The 16,744-nt window shown below is 47.8% G+C and overlaps 6 protein-coding genes across 6 annotated transcripts; 3 read left to right on the top strand and 3 right to left on the bottom strand.

The window, feature by feature from the left end:
• Window positions 1–43: 43 nt before the first annotated feature.
• Window positions 44–923, bottom strand: N7469_002645 (NADHX epimerase; the record flags this gene model as incomplete). The annotated part of the gene is made up of 3 exons (XM_056641565.1): window positions 44–576; window positions 751–859; window positions 912–923. The coding sequence occupies 3 exons, from the start codon at window positions 921–923 to the stop codon at window positions 44–46; spliced, it is 654 nt and encodes a 217-aa protein (XP_056504059.1).
• A 333-nt stretch (window positions 924–1,256) lies between these two features.
• Window positions 1,257–1,837, top strand: N7469_002644 (mitochondrial 37S ribosomal protein bS16m; the record flags this gene model as incomplete). Its single annotated transcript, XM_056641564.1, has 3 exons — window positions 1,257–1,333; window positions 1,496–1,688; window positions 1,793–1,837. The coding sequence occupies 3 exons, from the start codon at window positions 1,257–1,259 to the stop codon at window positions 1,835–1,837; spliced, it is 315 nt and encodes a 104-aa protein (XP_056504058.1).
• Window positions 1,838–4,744: 2,907 nt separating this feature from the next.
• On the top strand, window positions 4,745–6,556 carry N7469_002643 (uncharacterized protein; the record flags this gene model as incomplete). The annotated part of the gene is made up of 1 exon (XM_056641563.1): window positions 4,745–6,556. The coding sequence occupies one exon, from the start codon at window positions 4,745–4,747 to the stop codon at window positions 6,554–6,556; it is 1,812 nt and encodes a 603-aa protein (XP_056504057.1).
• Window positions 6,557–8,208: 1,652 nt separating this feature from the next.
• N7469_002642 (mitochondrial 37S ribosomal protein mS45) lies at window positions 8,209–9,573 on the top strand (the record flags this gene model as incomplete). The annotated part of the gene is made up of 2 exons (XM_056641562.1): window positions 8,209–8,658; window positions 8,890–9,573. The coding sequence occupies 2 exons, from the start codon at window positions 8,209–8,211 to the stop codon at window positions 9,571–9,573; spliced, it is 1,134 nt and encodes a 377-aa protein (XP_056504056.1).
• Window positions 9,574–11,403: 1,830 nt separating this feature from the next.
• On the bottom strand, window positions 11,404–13,059 carry N7469_002641 (carboxylesterase/lipase family protein; the record flags this gene model as incomplete). The annotated part of the gene is made up of 1 exon (XM_056641561.1): window positions 11,404–13,059. One exon carries the CDS (start codon window positions 13,057–13,059, stop codon window positions 11,404–11,406), a length of 1,656 nt encoding a protein of 551 aa, XP_056504055.1.
• A 1,363-nt stretch (window positions 13,060–14,422) lies between these two features.
• Window positions 14,423–16,129, bottom strand: N7469_002640 (uncharacterized protein; the record flags this gene model as incomplete). Its single annotated transcript, XM_056641560.1, has 1 exon — window positions 14,423–16,129. One exon carries the CDS (start codon window positions 16,127–16,129, stop codon window positions 14,423–14,425), a length of 1,707 nt encoding a protein of 568 aa, XP_056504054.1.
• Between the last annotated feature and the right edge of the window lie 615 nt (window positions 16,130–16,744).

Raw genomic sequence — 16,744 nt, 5'->3', positions numbered from 1 at the left:
ACCTAAAACCTGAAGATAATGATTTACCTCTACCACAACTCCCCTAGAATCTCGCGTCCGCATCCACCTCTACCTCCATAGCCTGGTCAATACCAGGGTACTTGGGCAAATCAAGCCCATACTTCTGCGCAATATCCGGAGACAAAAACCGACCACCAATAAAATGTCTTCCAGAATAAAACTTAACACAAGGCTTGGGCGCAGTCAAACTAATCAACGCAGCAGGCATGAATCCCGCACCAGGACCCTCCTTCGGCGGACCCGACATGATATCCCAGGAACTCGGAGCATCGACACTTAAAACGGGGACCTTGGACGCTTCAATTTGGGAAATGATGGTTCCAAATGGCTCGCGCAAAGGACCCCCGAATGAGAAGCCGAAGATTGCGTCGACTAGGAATGAGGTTTCTTGTAGGGCGACGCTGAAGTCTGAGTCTGTTATGAATGGGATAGATAGATTTTCTAGTTGGGTGCGTAGTCGAGAGTATAGTTCATTTTTGCCTTGTTTTGGATAGTAGATTGAGGGTTTGTAGCCGTATTGTGCGAGATGACGCGCGGCTACGAGTCCGTCGCCGCCTGGTGAAGTTAGTTCAGTTTTATGTCAAGTGATGGTTTGGCAAGGGGGTTTTACCATTGTTTCCTGGTCCGCAGATTACAAGGACATTCTTTCCTGCTGAGATTGGGTGGACATGCCAGACTTCAGATTGTCTTGTTAGAAGGGATCATGTTGATATTTTGATGGACGCTCACCTGCTTGCGAGACGGAGAGACCTGCTAATTCCATCAGCTGGTCGAGAGACCATCCACCCATGTCCATTAGGTCTTTGTCCAAAGATGCGGCATCTTTCGCGGAGATAGCCTGGTTCAAGGTTAGAGGGATTGCTTTCGAGGATCATTATTTTCAATCATACTTTCAACGACATCGCGGCAGCTTTACTATGACGACGAACAGTAGTAAAAGAGAATGGTCTAATGAAACGAGAACGGAACATAAACTCTTGACTTTGTTGTATTGAGCCCGAAGCTTCGCGGCCAAACCCAGCCAAATATTAAAAGCAGAGAGGACTGTGAGAGTGTAGAATAGAAAACCTGAAGCAAGTTGAAGTTGAAGTATATCTCGCATTGCATCATCCCCGCCGCCATTCCGAATCGAGCCATTTCGGAAAAACTCACCGCCCGAACCGCCTAACTTTTGCGGAGTTTTGATTCTCATCACAGAAAGCACGACTATCACTAAAGACATCACAACCGTCGCCATGGTCCTTCGAATTCGGTTGGCACGCTTCGGCAACAAGCATAAGCCATTCTACAACATTGTTGTTGCACAAGCCCGGTGCGTCCACCCCCGTCCCCATTCCCGTCCATCACAGTCCTATCCTGTTCTCCGAAAGTCTTCGCGCATAACCTCAGATGCGCTGGCTATGCTGGCGAGGATTAATCAATTGATACAAGAAACGAAAGGGGAATCATTAGATTTGCTAACACGGTATTGTAGATCCGCCCGTGGCGCCAAACCCCTCGAGGTCATCGGAACATACAACCCCCTCCCGATAGCTCGTCACGGTATCCCTGACCATCTTGCTCCTCCGCGACCATTCAAGGATATTACTCTCGACAAGGCGCGTGCTAGATACTGGCTTGGCGTGGGAGCACAGGCTAGTGATCCTGTGTGGAAGTTATTGAACATGGTGAGTCGGGAAACACTCAGCGCGCGGACCGCCTGGACTGGCTTGCGCCCTTTTTCTTCTTCTCCGAGACCACCGAGCCGATGCTAATAGTGGAATCTTTCTAGGCTCGTCTGCTGGAAGAGAAGCCCAAGACCTACCAGAAGGCATGAAATGATGCTTGAAACCTCGTTTTCTCCGCCGAATGCTACTGCTTGCAGGATTGGAATTCCATGCCTCGTGCATGACTCATTTGCCATGTGGCATTGAATCCAGAACAGGCTGGTAGTTGGTGGATGTATTTTTTTTTTGGGCTTTATGCGACTGGCATTTGCGGCGTTTGTGAAATCCTGGGAAAACCGGCTTAGGACCCGTCTACTATGTATATTATGGAATAGTCTCGAATGAAGATGGACATGTAAAGTCTTCATCTCAACCGAAGATTCAGCAATATCAGTATAATCATCACCAGTACTGGTATTAGTAGCCGATGGGAGAATACCTCTCATCGTCTTCTCTTCACAATATACACTAAAATGTAGATACACCTTGGCAGTGCCTGGAGTCTTCAAGGACCTGTTGAGGCTCGTGAAGTCGGAGCCCCTAAAGGACGTGCATATTAGATTTCGGTGTTTAATGGGAAAGAAAGCTTCTACGGGAGTGTGGTATGGGCGTGTAGATTACTTAAAATTACCAGCATCTGTCCAGCTACTGTAGAATCGCTCAGTATCACATAGTAGGTACTCAGACCTGTTCCAGTCTTGGCTCTGTATTGCAATCTAGGAGCCAACCCCATTCACAGGTGCTTGCATATAGTCCTGATACTACCAGTCTCGTGCAAGCCTTAGTAGATGGTGCATATTATACCCGAGCAAATACTATATGAAGCGAGCCACAAAGCAATACTACGACCTTGTACTTGCACAAAGGACTGGTCTTGAACAGCGTCCTCCTCAATTGGCTCTCGGCATATTAGCGGGACTACTACAGTACTGTAAAGCGAGGAATGTACATAGAGCATCACTAGATCGCGCATATCGCCTGGATCTTAAGCATGGACCAAGTTGTACAGTTGATCTGCATCTTTGCTCGGCAATGTGACAGCCTCGAATCTGACGTTGGAGTTCTACTTCATTAGGCATCCGGATAGTCAACTCTGGTAGAAGGTACAATAAGCCACCCGATAGAAAGTCTTTCAAATCATTTCTAAAAGAGAGAAAGACAGTCAAGCAGTGATCATAGACGCGTCACAATAACAATCACAAACTCCCGTTCACAACATCCAAGGAAGTCAGGGACTGATAGACCGACCACACCAAGTGGTACCTCCACGGCCCAACCACATTAAATGGCAGCGTTGGATAAGGCCAAGTCCATTGCGCGTGCTGACCAATCCAAGGCAGGGCCAGATTGAGAAGTGCTAGTCATTGGCCCGCCTCAAAAAGATCGCCCATCCTTTTGAGTTTTCAAATTCCATGGATGCGCAAAGCAGGGGCTTTTATGTTGTTATAAATCCAAGGATGTTTGATTGAATGTGAATGACCTGACTCTGGATACTATAGTACATACATACATAGAACAAACTATAATGTATGGTAGTTATTGCTTGTCGTATCAAAGCGGTCAGCTGCTTTCCCCAGATCAACCCGGGAATGTGCACGGTCTCCTTGACGCCCCGATGTTCCCACCCCCTTCACGTCCCCCTTTCTTGGTCGCTCTTTGACAGGGTTCGCGCACGAGGTGATGTGCAAGGAACCCTTCTGCGGGTCTATGTACCTAAGGTACTTTGTTACATCCCGACTTCGAGGGAGCCGATCGGGTCGCGGCCGAGGGCTTATTTCCCTAAATCGTGAGACACTAAACTATGTACTGCGTACTCGTAACTCCTCCGTACCGAGGTGATGCCTAATATTCCTCCCGTCCTTTGGGGTGAATTGTCAGTCGTTGATTCATTCCTGCATACCCGTTGAAATGTCAGCACCCGGCTGCCTGGAACAAAGCTATGACCGAGGCTTGCTAGGCTCGTTGGCTGCTCACTCATGTTACTGATTTGCTCGTGGCCTATTTAGCGGCATTAAGGTGCCGGGTTCGAGGTACCACCTATACTGTGTATGCACATGGTCACTGTTACGAATAGAGGGAGCTGGTGCTTATCTAGGCTACTTCAGCGTTGTTTTAAGTACTGCTCTTATAACTCGGTAGTTTAATGTACATACTGCATACCTGTAGTTATACTCCGTAGTCATTGAGAAGACACAATGCTGTAGAGCTATACCTATCTAGGGGATAGTGGACTCATTCTAGAAAACATCAGCTCCAGGCATTCCTCATTCGGGACACGCACTTTTCCCACGTTCTGCAACCGGCCAGCTACCATAGTCGAGCTGTATGGTAATTCTTCTGACAGCGTATTGTCACTTTGCCGCCGGGTACATCCCCCCCACTATGGAGACCTCCGCATTGATGGTAGTCCATTGACCCTGTATGATACCTGTACACCCGTTTGAGGCGCGTCGTGAAGCAGATCCATGGATCTGGCACTGAGTGGACTCTCGACTGTTCCGGACTCTTTTCTCTTTCCCCCCTTCCCCCTTCCCTTCTCTCTTTGCCCCCCCTCCTCCTCTCCTCCTCCTCTCCTGTTTTAATCTTCTTTCATCATCTTCCCATCCTTCCCCTCCCCCTTTCTTTTTGCATCCATCGTTCCTGTTTGGCGTCGCGCAACTTCGCTTCCTTCTCTCTTCTATCTTCCATCTTCCTACTACACCCAACCTTCCGTCCACACTACGTCAAAACGACGCGCGCTTTGTCGCATTCCGATGAGAGACTTTCTGTTCGCGACGACTTTCGATTGAATCACTCAAATCTTCCCCCCAATACTACTCGAACTTTTGACGCGCCACTTATCACAACGATCGCTTTGTCGTGCGCTATTCTCTAAGATCGGCTACGAGTACACTCCTGTCCGTTGTTGGGGTTGTTACATTTTGACGTTCGTGTGTCGCGACAGAGGGGAATCAAAGAGAAAGAATTTTTTTTTGTAACCCTTTCTTTCTAAACGTCACTCAGCGACTCCGTGAGGCATGAGCAGCAGCTCGAATCAGTCTACTCGAACGAGTCCTGGCTCTTTCGGAATCACCCAACGCACCGAGTCGGTATCGTCTGGCTCATCGCCAACACAACTCCCTCCTAAGGCGCCAGCCACAACTCAGCATGCGATGTCGACCGACGTGTACAGTCCAACCGCATCGCAAGCGCCCAGTACTTTAGCTCCTACTTTCACACACCCCTTCTCACCTATCGGATCCTCTTTCGACGGCGGCATGCGTCTCGGCGATTCCGACCGCAATCTCCAGGCCTTGAATGGCCTGGGGCGCACCCCCAGTGGGAGTGGTGCGATTTTGATGCGCAAACTTCCTCGTAATACGAGTCGCGAGGCCCTTCGCAGCATGCTCCTTTTCGCTAAGGATTTCATCGATGCCGATTTCGTAAACTCCGACCACCCGGAGGATGACGGATTCCTCAGCGCGATCGCTCGATTCAACACTCTCCCGGCCGCCGAAGAGGCGCGTGCCTTACTTGACGGCAAGCCAAACTCCAAAAACGACGCGAACATGGTGGTTGAGATGTACCCTGGTGCGGTCGGATCCAATCTCTCCAACACGCGTCGCAACACCATCGATCATACCGCAACTCGCGGATTGTTGAGTGGGCGCCAAGCATCGCGTTTCAACGGCACTTTTCAAAGTCTTGAAAGACTCTCATCGACAAACCCATCGGGCCAAGCAATCGGTGAAGGTCTCCCCTCCGCATCGGAATCTGGTTCACGTCTGCATAATATATTTTCTCCACAATCTCCGATCGGAAACGGCGTCGGTGACCTTCCCCGGGTGACAGGCAAATCGATGATCGATGAAGATCCCGATGAGGAGACGGGTGAGTTGTTGAAAGATCCGGTGGGCTACGCGGAAAATGGACATTCGGCATCTGTCTCGGCCCCCCGTCGGTCGACCAATCCCCAGATCCCGACCAGTCGATTTGCCAATATGTCTCTCTCTACGGCCATGTCATCCCCGCCTCTTCCGAATTATGCAGGTGGTGATCACCGCCAGCGCATGGGTAGCAATGGTCCACAGTCTGCCTATCCTGGCTCTGTCAGCCATAGTCATGGCCACAGCTTCCCCTATACCAGTCAACATACACCTCGACATAGCTTACCAGCTGCAAACCCGAACGACCTCAACCCGCCATGCAACACACTCTACGTCGGTAATCTCCCGCCAGACACATCCGAGGAGGAGCTCAAGGCTCTGTTCTCCAAGCAACGCGGATACAAGCGACTGTGTTTCCGAAACAAACAAAATGGACCAATGTGTTTCGTGGAGTTTGACGAAGTTGCTATGGCCAGCAAGGCACTCAATGAGCTGTATGGCTACAAGTTGTCCAACAGCGTCAAGACTGGCATTCGTCTGAGTTTCTCCAAAAACCCTCTGGGTGTTCGTTCGGGTCAGCCTGGTAGCATGAACCCTGCCAATCCTCTTTCCGGACCAGGCGGGGCTCCAGGAGGCAACAATCTGAGCAGTATGCACAGCCATATGTTTTCCTCGGTTAGTGGACCACCGCCTGGACTTGCCGCACCTCCCGGTCTAGCAATGCCAATGCCAGTACGAAACGGTGGCGGTAATCCCATACACGGACAAGGTCACCCACACGCGATGATGGCAAACAACAACTTCAGTCACAATTCGGGCCTTGGAATTCGGACTAGTGGAGGTAACTCGATGATGATGTCGCCGCCACCACCCGGAGCTACTCCTACCAACAATAATAACAACGCGGCACCGAATATGAACGGCTTCAATTCCTTCTACCCCGATTACATGATGGGTCGCTGAGGTCCCAAGCATTATATTTGAGATCATGTCCGGCATGTTTGATGAACGAACTATGGGGTAATTGGCGCATTGGGGGGGTTCCTTTCGTTTCGCGAGTTAGATCAGCATTCGGCGGCTGCATACCTCTCGGGAGTATTGATTCGGGCTCTGATTTTTTTGTCTTCTTGCCTTTAATGTCTCTTGTATTTCACTCTATCTCTGGCTCTTGCGGGATGCGGTTATCTCCTCTTCTGATTTTGCTTTTCTTGTCTTCTCTTTTTGTTTTTGTTTTGTTTTTTGTTTTTTTCTGCCTTATTGCATGGGGACTCGGGCGCACTTCTACCATTCCTTTTTTTTTTTCTTCACGTATTGTTTTCTTTGGGAGGATTGCATTTCAGGTCATCGTCAAGTTTGTATCCTTACTGTGGTCAGTCGTGCAAGTGCTTGCACATGCACGGCGCATTCTTCTGTCCACCATTTGCCTTTATCATCACCACCTCATACCCTTGCGTGTTCTTGTTTGCTTTGTATTATGCTTCTTCTTTCTTCTTCTTCGCCCGCGCGCCTCGGCTTTGACTACAACTTCATTACTCGAAGTAGTTTTGTCTGTCAATGGCTGGTCCCGAGCTCGACGCGCGGTGTCGCCTATTTTCAACCGTGATTCCCCATTACATCTTATCTTGCGTTTGTTGTCTTTCTTAATCAGTGCATTTTCACGTGAACCCGGAAATGGAAATTTGCTATTTATCTTGCGCTTTTGCAATTATCAGCTCCCTTCCTATACAAGTATTCGAAGAAGGCTCTCTCTCTCTCTCTCATTTGTCTGTGTCCTTTTCATTTATTTTCTTATATTCATCGATTATTCGTCTCGGCCACTGCCTAATCATCGTTTATTCTTCACTGAATGGCATGAGCTACGGGATATTTGTAGCTTCAGTTCTTATTGCACTTGTGTTAAGGGACTCATCTTATATCTTTTTTACCCTATCATACACTTCTCGGCCAGCAATGGAACGAACAGAGCATGGCGTCCGGCTCTTGGGTTTTTACTTGCATCTCCTTTTTGGATGATGTTATGCGGTACTACCATAGTATGGCATGGGTATGGATATGGTCATTTCTTGATGGCAAAGGCGCACAGATCTTTGCTCCCGATTTCGCTGCATTCACTATCCTTTTTATTTTTCTTTTTCTGGGTAATATTTCCTACTCTGTCTTAAACTCATTTTGTCGCATGGCAAATCGGGAAATGGGCGCTACATCGAATTTCGTTCCAATGTTTTCTTTTCTACATTCTCTTTCGTTCTTGACATGATATCACTGCTAGTATGGATAAAATGAGAAAATGAGATGTGATTTTCTAAACTATCGAGCTTCTTCTCTAACACTATAATTATATCTTGGAAATTTACGTTGCTGTCGGTCGTTTGTTCTGGATGGCCCCGTAATACCCATCACGTGACACCACACACGACTCAACTTTTCGGCGCGGGAAAGTTTCTGCCACAAACACAACTTCAACCACTCGACCTTCCCCCATCCACCAATTGCAGCACGAGCTGTCGAGGGCTTTGCGATTGCTGTACTATAATACAGCAATTGAACACACTCTCTTAATTAAAGTCTTATTCCGCGATTCCCGGCATTCCGGGGTCGTGCTCAATACCTTCAAGATGGCTCCCCGGATACAGAGCCGGAGTGTCTCCAATCTTCTCCCCTACCTTACATCTTCCTCCTCCTCCACATCCTCTTCTATCCCTTCTCTATGCTCCTCATCACAATCTTCCCGTCATTTCTCAGTCACCGCGACTCAACAGACTAAGCTTCGTCGGCAAATGTTCGAGTGGCTAGCTACCCAAGGAGCCGGTCTGAAGCATCACACCCCTGGTGAAACCAATTATTTGAGGCTGGCGGATGGCACCCAATCCAATCGACCTTTCCCAAACAACTCGCACTTCATTAGTGAACCTGTTCTTAGCGAGGAACTTCGGAATGAGGTTTACGTTCGGGTTAAGGAGCAAAACAAGAGCCCCCGGGCTGTCAGTGTCGAGCTCGGTATTGACATGAACCGCATTGCTGCTGTGGTACGATTAGTCGAATTGGAGCGACGGCAAAGAGAAAAGGTAAAACAGCACTCCCCTCCCATTTCCCTTTTGAGGGCCAAAATTTCACCCTGCACATCCGACGCAAATGATGAGATACCAAAAAAAAAATCGATTAGTCTTGAAGACACAGGCTAAGCTTGACTGGTTAAAACTCCCTTTATACTGATATACTTGCTGTCACTTCCTCTATTTCTATTCACGTTTGAATCACGACTCTGCAACGCAGCTAACGCTTCTTGATTCAACTAGGGCAACCCTCTCGCATTGCCATATGCCCGTGCTGTGCACGAAATGATCCCCACCACCCCTCTCGCCCAAGCTGGCGAGCGTCAAATCTACCACGAACCCATCAACGACCTTCCCGTCCACCCCGCCACTGGCGCCCAGATCTTCTACCCAGTGCCAGAGTCGCGCCCCTTCACCCGTGTCGATGCGGGCCGCGTTTTCTCAGGTGCCCCCATGTTAGAAAAGAAGGTCGGCGATAAAATTACCCATCCTTCCGATCTGGCGGAAGATGTCATCCAGAAACCTAGCTCCATTGAGTGGGTTGGCAAGGGTGACAAGGCACGTCAGGTTCTTCAGCCTGCAGACGTGCGTATCCCGCATCCGCAGTTGGTCCAGCTGGCCCGTGACCGCGCTGCCTTCCCTGAAGAGCGTCGAACAGTGGCTCAGCGCCATGCGGAGCGTCTGGAGCGTCAGGAGAAAGCCGAGAAAGAGCGTGCGGCACGTACGGCTGATCGTCGTAAGCGTAGCACTGAGACAATTAAGCCTCCGGATAGTCGCTTTGCCTTCCGTATTCAGGACGCTGTCTTCACTGAGCAGACTGTTGGAAAGGATGGTCGTGCGCCTTGGGCCCCTGGTCGGCGGTACGGTGTTCCGCGTAATGATCGTACTCGTGGCACAGTCAAGATTCCTACTCGTGTGAATGTTTAGGATTAATCTTGGGACTGCGCTTTGTATCTTGAATCTCCTGAGGGGAGATATTGTAACAATGTACTTATACACTTATACTTTATGGCGGTGATTCTACTAGTTAACCGTGTATCTATACCACATCATGGAATTATTCATTTGCAATTTTCATATTCATATTCATATTCATTTGCATTTCCTAAGGCACTTCAAATGTTATTCCTCGAAGAGACTAATTCAAACTTCCATCATAACCATCACTATCTTCCCTACCCATCAAGACCCTGAATGATAATTCTCCCATCTGCTTGGAAGCACTCAGTGAACCTCCCCAACAGATCGACATCTCCCTCTACCTTTCCGTACACCAACCCAAGCAGCCAAAGCATCTGACTCGGGTTCCGAAGTAGGTTCGCGTCTGAAAAGATCTCGGATGGATGTGATGATATTTTGAGCCCATGAAGTCGAGCCTGTATTTGAATTCGTAGTTGAAGGTACAACCGGATTCATGACTGTAGTATTGCTATCGGAGGTATTCGATAAACCCTGCATATTGGGCCAAGGAGGGACTGGAATGAGCTTCAAGGATAGCGCTCAGATGATGATTTGAGTCAGTTGGATGATCATCAGAGGCACAACGTGTTGCGGCGTATTCGTAGAATATTGTTTGAAGGAGAGGTCTTGTTAAAAGATGAGAGTATATTCTGCGAAAACGTAAGAGGCAGAGGGAGATAAAGTGAAGGGAGCGGGGGTGAGTCTGTCAAATAGTATATACGTCTAAACAAATGAGCTTGTGATATTTAAATAGTCTCTGGTTGCTGCATGGGACGAGGCCTGAACAAAGCAATGAACAATCGTACGTTGTACAATGAGTCCGCGCGCCACTATTTCTAACCACGGGGTTTATGTTGGATTGAGGGGTACTTTTGCGTGATTCCTAGAGAATTATAGACAAATAACTGTTCGTGGGTGAGAAGAGAAAACAAATGGACTAGGTTTATAGTTGTTCTTGTTAATTTACGATATGGTAAACATTTCTGAGGTTCCAACCTGGTTGATTTAACGCCAAGGTCTCTGGCGAGATACTGACATCTGGCATTGTTGAATGAATACATGGAGCTATATTGAGCAAGAAACCCGACTATATCACCAGGGGAATATAACTTGGGAAGAGAAGCTGAAGCTGAAGCTGAAGCTGCAAATGACATCGTGCATGGATAAATCTCCACTTTACGACATCATCTCGAGACCATGGCCTATGCCATGCATGAAACTGTGCCGAGAGTCCTCAGGCTTTTTGGTTATCTACATCAAATCGGTGTAATGGGGGCTAGTCTTGTTCATGGTGGACGGGAATGCGGATATCCCGGGCCTTGCAACTACACATCGCAGGTGATCTATGAGATTCAACTTGTCTGTCGCATTCTTCGTCTAAGCACAACAAACTCCTGATCAAGATTTGGTTTTTATTGTGGGCCGCGTGACGATCAGATGCATGTTGGGTTTGACCAATGGAGAAGCTTGATCTAAACGGAATTGTATGGTTGGCTGGGGCTTTGTTTTGCCTTTTTTGGCTCTACTAGAACCAGTAACTAGTAGTTACTGGTTGCGACTGAGTCTGGAGGGAAGCTTGCATGATACGTGCAGATTTAGGGTAATCTACAGGGCTACGTGTGCGTTCTACTATATCCATGGATGGAAGAGACATCGAATGTATATGTAATAACTATCAAAATTTATTCAAGTTTAATCCAAGTACATAAGCACTACCCAGGCAAAGCTGATAGAAACAAAACTTCGATGAATGTCTGGAAGAATCTACTAGTACACTCCAAGTCATCAAAAATTTCTCTAGTAAGGAGTCTGCTGGTGGAAGTACTTCATGATAAGCTCCACCTGTTTCGGCTTCGCAATTGGAACATCCCCAAAGAAGTTTCCAAGTTCCATGACCTTCTGCGTACCCTTGGCACTATTAGGATTCCAACGAGGCAAGGAGCCCTTGCCGGTATATGAACCGCCATTGTTAGGGTTCAGGGTCTTGGCAAAATTGGCCCAGTATGCCGACATCTTTTCCTGGATTTCATAGTCTACCGCCGTGAACGGATAAGTGTCAGCGTTGGCATACAACGCGTTCAATGCGTACATGATTTCCGACTGATGAAATGCACCCGAGTTCTGGCCTGGAGGAGCATGAGTCCAGTAGTAGGTATAAAAGTCGGAAGAAGCGCTCTTATACCAGTCTGTTGCGTAAGCCCAAGAGCCGATCAAAGAGGTATCACGGGCAGCGGCATTCCAGGCTTGATTGGCGATTGTTTGGTTGTTGTGTGATGGGTACAGGTGGAAGTATTGACTTGAGAGGTTACCATATTTAAGGGCGCACCAGGACTCGTATTCCTCGACGGTATAATCGTTTGAGGGACTGGCACCAGATTCATCTTTGGTGTTACCAGTGATGACGGGGACGTCGTTGGCAGGCCCGTTGAGAAGGGTCTCAATATATTTTTCAGGAAGGACGTAGTTGTCGAGAACAGGTTTGAAAATCAATGGGTATCCAGCTGAGATAGCAGTTATCCACCAGATAGATTCATTGCCAACGCGGTCCTGAGAGCCGATGAGAAGGTCGTCCATGGAAAGAGTGCGTAGCTCAGCGATGCTGGACACATTGTGAGACTTGATGTAGCTGACACTGTTTTCAATCGCAGTAGACATGTTCACGTAGGAGGTAGCAAGACCTGCCAATAGAGTATCGTAAGGATATCTTATACCCGACTCGGAGATGCCACCGTGGAAATATCCCTTGAAAAGAGGGCTATTAACAGCATGGTAGACCTGCGAGGAACCGAAAGACTGTCCAGCAACAGTGACGCGGTCAGGGTCTCCTCCAAAGCGAGCAATGTTCTTCTGAACCCACTTCAAAACCTCCAACTGATCAAGAACACCATAGTTGCCAGAAGTGTTGTGACCAGTAGCCTTGTATCCTTCAGCATTGAGCTCAGGGTGAGCAAGATAACCAAAAGCATCGTCACGACGGTTGAAGGTTATGAGAATGACATCCTTCAAGGCCATACCTCCACCATACCACCATGTAGTATCACTCGTTTCGTCAGAGCCCTGATTCCACACCATGACAGGTAACTTGGCATCTTGATTTTCCGCATTGGTCCAGATGTTGAGACTTAGACAGTCCTCACTGATATTAGAAGTATCCTTACTCGGACAAGCAGGACCAAAACTTGTAGCCTTCAGAGTCTTATTCCAGCGCTCGCGTGGTTGGGGAGGTTTCCACCGATTCTGGTACCCTGTGTCAGCTGCGAAGGGGATTCCAAGGAAAGCGGCAACGTTTGATTCGGAGCGATTGAAGTACTTCTCCAATGTAGATTGGTTGAAGTATTGGAATCCCTCAACTGGACCGTAAGATGTCTCAATGACTTGGTCCCATAGCTGAGCTTGTGCAACTGTAGCACCGACAGCCAGGAAGAGGAGGCTCTTCGTGATGAACGAAGCCATTCTTCTGAACTTGTACTAAAGTATCTTGAACTGGCTTGAGAATTGTCTTGAGGTTGAAGTAGAAAAAAAAAAAAACTTTGGACGCATGGATCGGCGATCCTCAATTTAAATACTTTGCCTTGCGGGTACGATAGTCCATCATGATTCGGACAGAGAGTGGTCCGATTCACAGGATACCATTCACACCTTTGGCAATAGACTCGTATGCATGTTCAATGCCCCAAGACATGCAAGCTGCATGCCGTTCCCGAGCCCCGAAGTTACAAGACTGTGGACCAAAGGGTGTGGGGAATCGGACAATGGCCGGATGACGACTATAGTTTTGAGCTTGGTTGAACTTTTTCTACCTACTGATGCTTGCTTTGGCTAGATCAAAGGAACATTCCGTTGAACTGGTACGTCTAATCATTCTTCTTTATAGCTACATGAATGCCCCGTCGGTAATGCTTAATTCCCAATACTAGTATTGCCAAATTCTCAATTGAAAGCAACAAATCTATCAAAACTTACTATACAAGTGAAGCCAGTTATTCATCGAACCCGAAGCATTGAAGTGGAGATATTTGAAGATCAACACCCACTTCGTATGCAATATCCGAACCAAACAAGACCGCTGGCCGCGTGTGCTCTGGACTTTTTTTTTGCGTTCTTCTACAGTGTATACTTCGTATCTCCGGCAGTGTCGGACTGCCCTACCCGATGCAGAATCTCGGGCCGAGTCCACTCACTGCAGATTCCCCTTTTACACTTCTTTTCTTAGGGGTTGAGGTCTGGGGTATATTGCGAGTGCGAATTGCCGAGTTTAATATACTTACTTAACTCCGATGATGATTTTGTAGTTAAAAACCAATTAGTGCTACGCTTAAACGGAGGGCTGTGTCAGTTAATTTGCAGAAGTAGGCTGATATGCACTTCGATGAAGAGCCTGTAATCGGATTAAAAGAGTAGCTTTATTTGGAGTTATACGGATTGGTAAAGGAGTAGTACTTGGGCTACATAGCAAGTGCCTAGTTAACCTATTTCAAGAATTGGTCTGTCACTCTTGAAAACCCTGAACTTCTAGTAGCTTTTGAACCATCATTATGCGCTTTAGCTCTGAAGGCCCTCTTGGACACTTCTCACGATTAAATCATTGAAGACATTTGAAGCAGATGGAAATGCCCCTTGTTCTACGTTATCGAGTCCTAATGGTTTCTACTTTGGTGAGCTCGTATACTATGTTAAGAAATGCTTTTGTCAATTATTCAGAAAAGTCTATGAGTGTTGCAGTAAAACAAGCGCCAACCCAGAAATCAAGTATCCCGATCCGTTTTTGTCTATCGAATTGTCGAATATTGAATTAATTGCTGCAAGTCGAAGAGGTTCATGACTGTGCACCACCGCGTCCACCACGTCCTCCACGTCCTCCGCGACCCCGACCACCCCGGCCACCACCACGGCCTCCTCCACGACCACCACCTCCATTTCGGCCATTCTTTTCAATAGCACCCCTTTGGTCTCTCCGACCAGCTCCAGGGCTTAAGGCGTCGCGTCCATTGCTCTTTGAACGTTCACGTTGGCGCGACCGTCCAGCATTGCCACCTCTCAAGTCACCACCGCTGGCATAGTTGAAGCCAGGTACACCCTTCAGGCCCATTTTACCAATGACCTTCTTATCCATTGGAGGAGGCTCCGGACATGCCATACCGTTGATGGCGAGGTCATTGGCGAGTTGAACAAGACCGGGTTTGTCGAGACGAACTTGTTTGAGAAGCCCCGATCCAGCGAAGAATCCGATATATGAAGAGTAGGCTCGTTGCTTTGTTTCCTCATCAACACCATACATAGCCTGGGCGACACTTTCGGCACATGCGAGAGCATCCTCGTTGATCTTGTCGGTATCCGGGTGAGGCTGAATGGGTAGGTGACGGTTGATCTTCATGAAGAAAGATTCAGCTTCCGTTAGAAGAATAATGGCGCGGCCATCATTTCCGGCGCGGGCTGTACGACCAACGCGGTGAACATATTGCTCGCCGTTCGATGGCAAGCCAACTTGAACAACTAAGTCGACGTTGGGAAAGTCCATTCCACGACCGATAACGTCCGAGGCAAACATGATACCCGAGTCTGCTTCTTTGAACTGGGCAGTGGTTCTTGTGCGTACGTTCTGATTGAGCCTGGAATGGATCTCGAAGACTTTCAGGGGGGTTAGGCCCTGGGAGAAGACTCGGGCAAAGAGAGCTACCATGTTCGCAGTAACTCCAAAGACAATGATTTTCGAGCACTTCTTGCTTTCACGATTCAGAAGAGCGGTCAGCGAGGTGAATGTCTGCGCCACGCCAGGAATCAGGACGTGGTACTGAGGAACCCTCTCATGAGTCGGTGTTTCATTTTTCTCAATTGTTGAGATGTTACTGTAGCCGCTTTTCAAGACAATACTAATCACATCTTTGACCTTGGGTGGAACAGTGGCCGAGAAACACATGCCTTGCCAGCCAGTATTTTTCGGTGGAATGAGTTGGAGGATACGCTTGACATCGGCAATGAAACCCGTCTCAAGCATGGTGTCTGCTTCATCCAGAACCAAAGTTTGGATATTGGACAGCTTCTCAGCGGTTGAGGGGTCAGAAAGATAGTCCTTCAGTCGTCCAGGAGTCGCCACCAGGACGGATGGTGATCCCTTCATAAATCGTGAATGAGCAGATGCGCGGGCAGTTCCACCAACAGCAATATGACACTCCAATGGTTGGGCAAGCTGTGATGTAAGTTGATCGCATGATTTGGCAATTTGCTGAGCAAGCTCTCTGGTCGGAGTAATGATCAAGATAGCAACCTGGCCCCTTGGCGGAGCCTGGCCTTGAAGAAGACAGTGTAAAGCTGGAAGCAGAAAAGCCAAAGTTTTACCAGTTCCAGTCTTGGCCTGGACGAGGCAATCGCTGCGCCAATTGGGAAGTTCAGTCAAAACGCGATGTTGGACTGGGGTCATGGTTGTGAAGCCCATCACGTCCAGAGCCTGAAGGAGCTTAGGGTCCAGCTTCCCAGCCATAGATGAATATGGCTGGGCGCCATCTTCAATTTTGATGCCGTCCATCAGGATTGATTTTTGTGTTTGATGTGGAAAGAAAAGAGAATGTAGACTTGACTAGACTGCCCGGAGGAAAATTCAAACACGTGACTAGACACATGGCGAAGACTGTTTTTTTTTTTTCCTGTTTATGTTTATTTTCAATTATTTTGTAAAGAAAAATTCGATAGTAACCATTATCTTTCTAGAAAGAATGTATAATAATAAGATTATGCCCAGGATCAGCTTGAAGCCGTTCAAAAGGCCTCCTTCACATTACTGTGTTGCTCTTCGCATTCAAAGACAACGGCAGGATCGTCGATTGGCCCGATTGGGTTGAGGCTCCACTTTGTAATTGAAAATCAGCAACAAAATGAATAATCATTTCCCCCAAATTTTTTCGTAGTACATCCATTTGTTGCTCTATCGACTAGCTATTAGCTGGCTTGGATATTGATCTGAATGAACAAGGGACATTATGAACCTGGATATTTAGTTCAACATGTTGAATTCCAAGTATCATATTAACCCTACGTTCAATACGGGATTCGCTTCATTCTTAGGAATCTCACGGTGGTAGAATGATGAAGGATATAGCTCATGCTATGCATGGTTTTTTTTCCCCGCCAAGTAGCAGCTGAA

The sequence above is a fragment of the Penicillium citrinum genome, assembly GCF_028827155.1.
Source record: "Penicillium citrinum strain IBT 23319 chromosome Unknown utg000002l:1.0-3833315.0:1.0-3834789.0, whole genome shotgun sequence".
Taxonomy (NCBI): domain Eukaryota; kingdom Fungi; phylum Ascomycota; class Eurotiomycetes; order Eurotiales; family Aspergillaceae; genus Penicillium; species Penicillium citrinum.
Note: the sequence above shows the minus strand (reverse complement) of the source record. Positions and strands in the feature narration are given on the sequence as shown.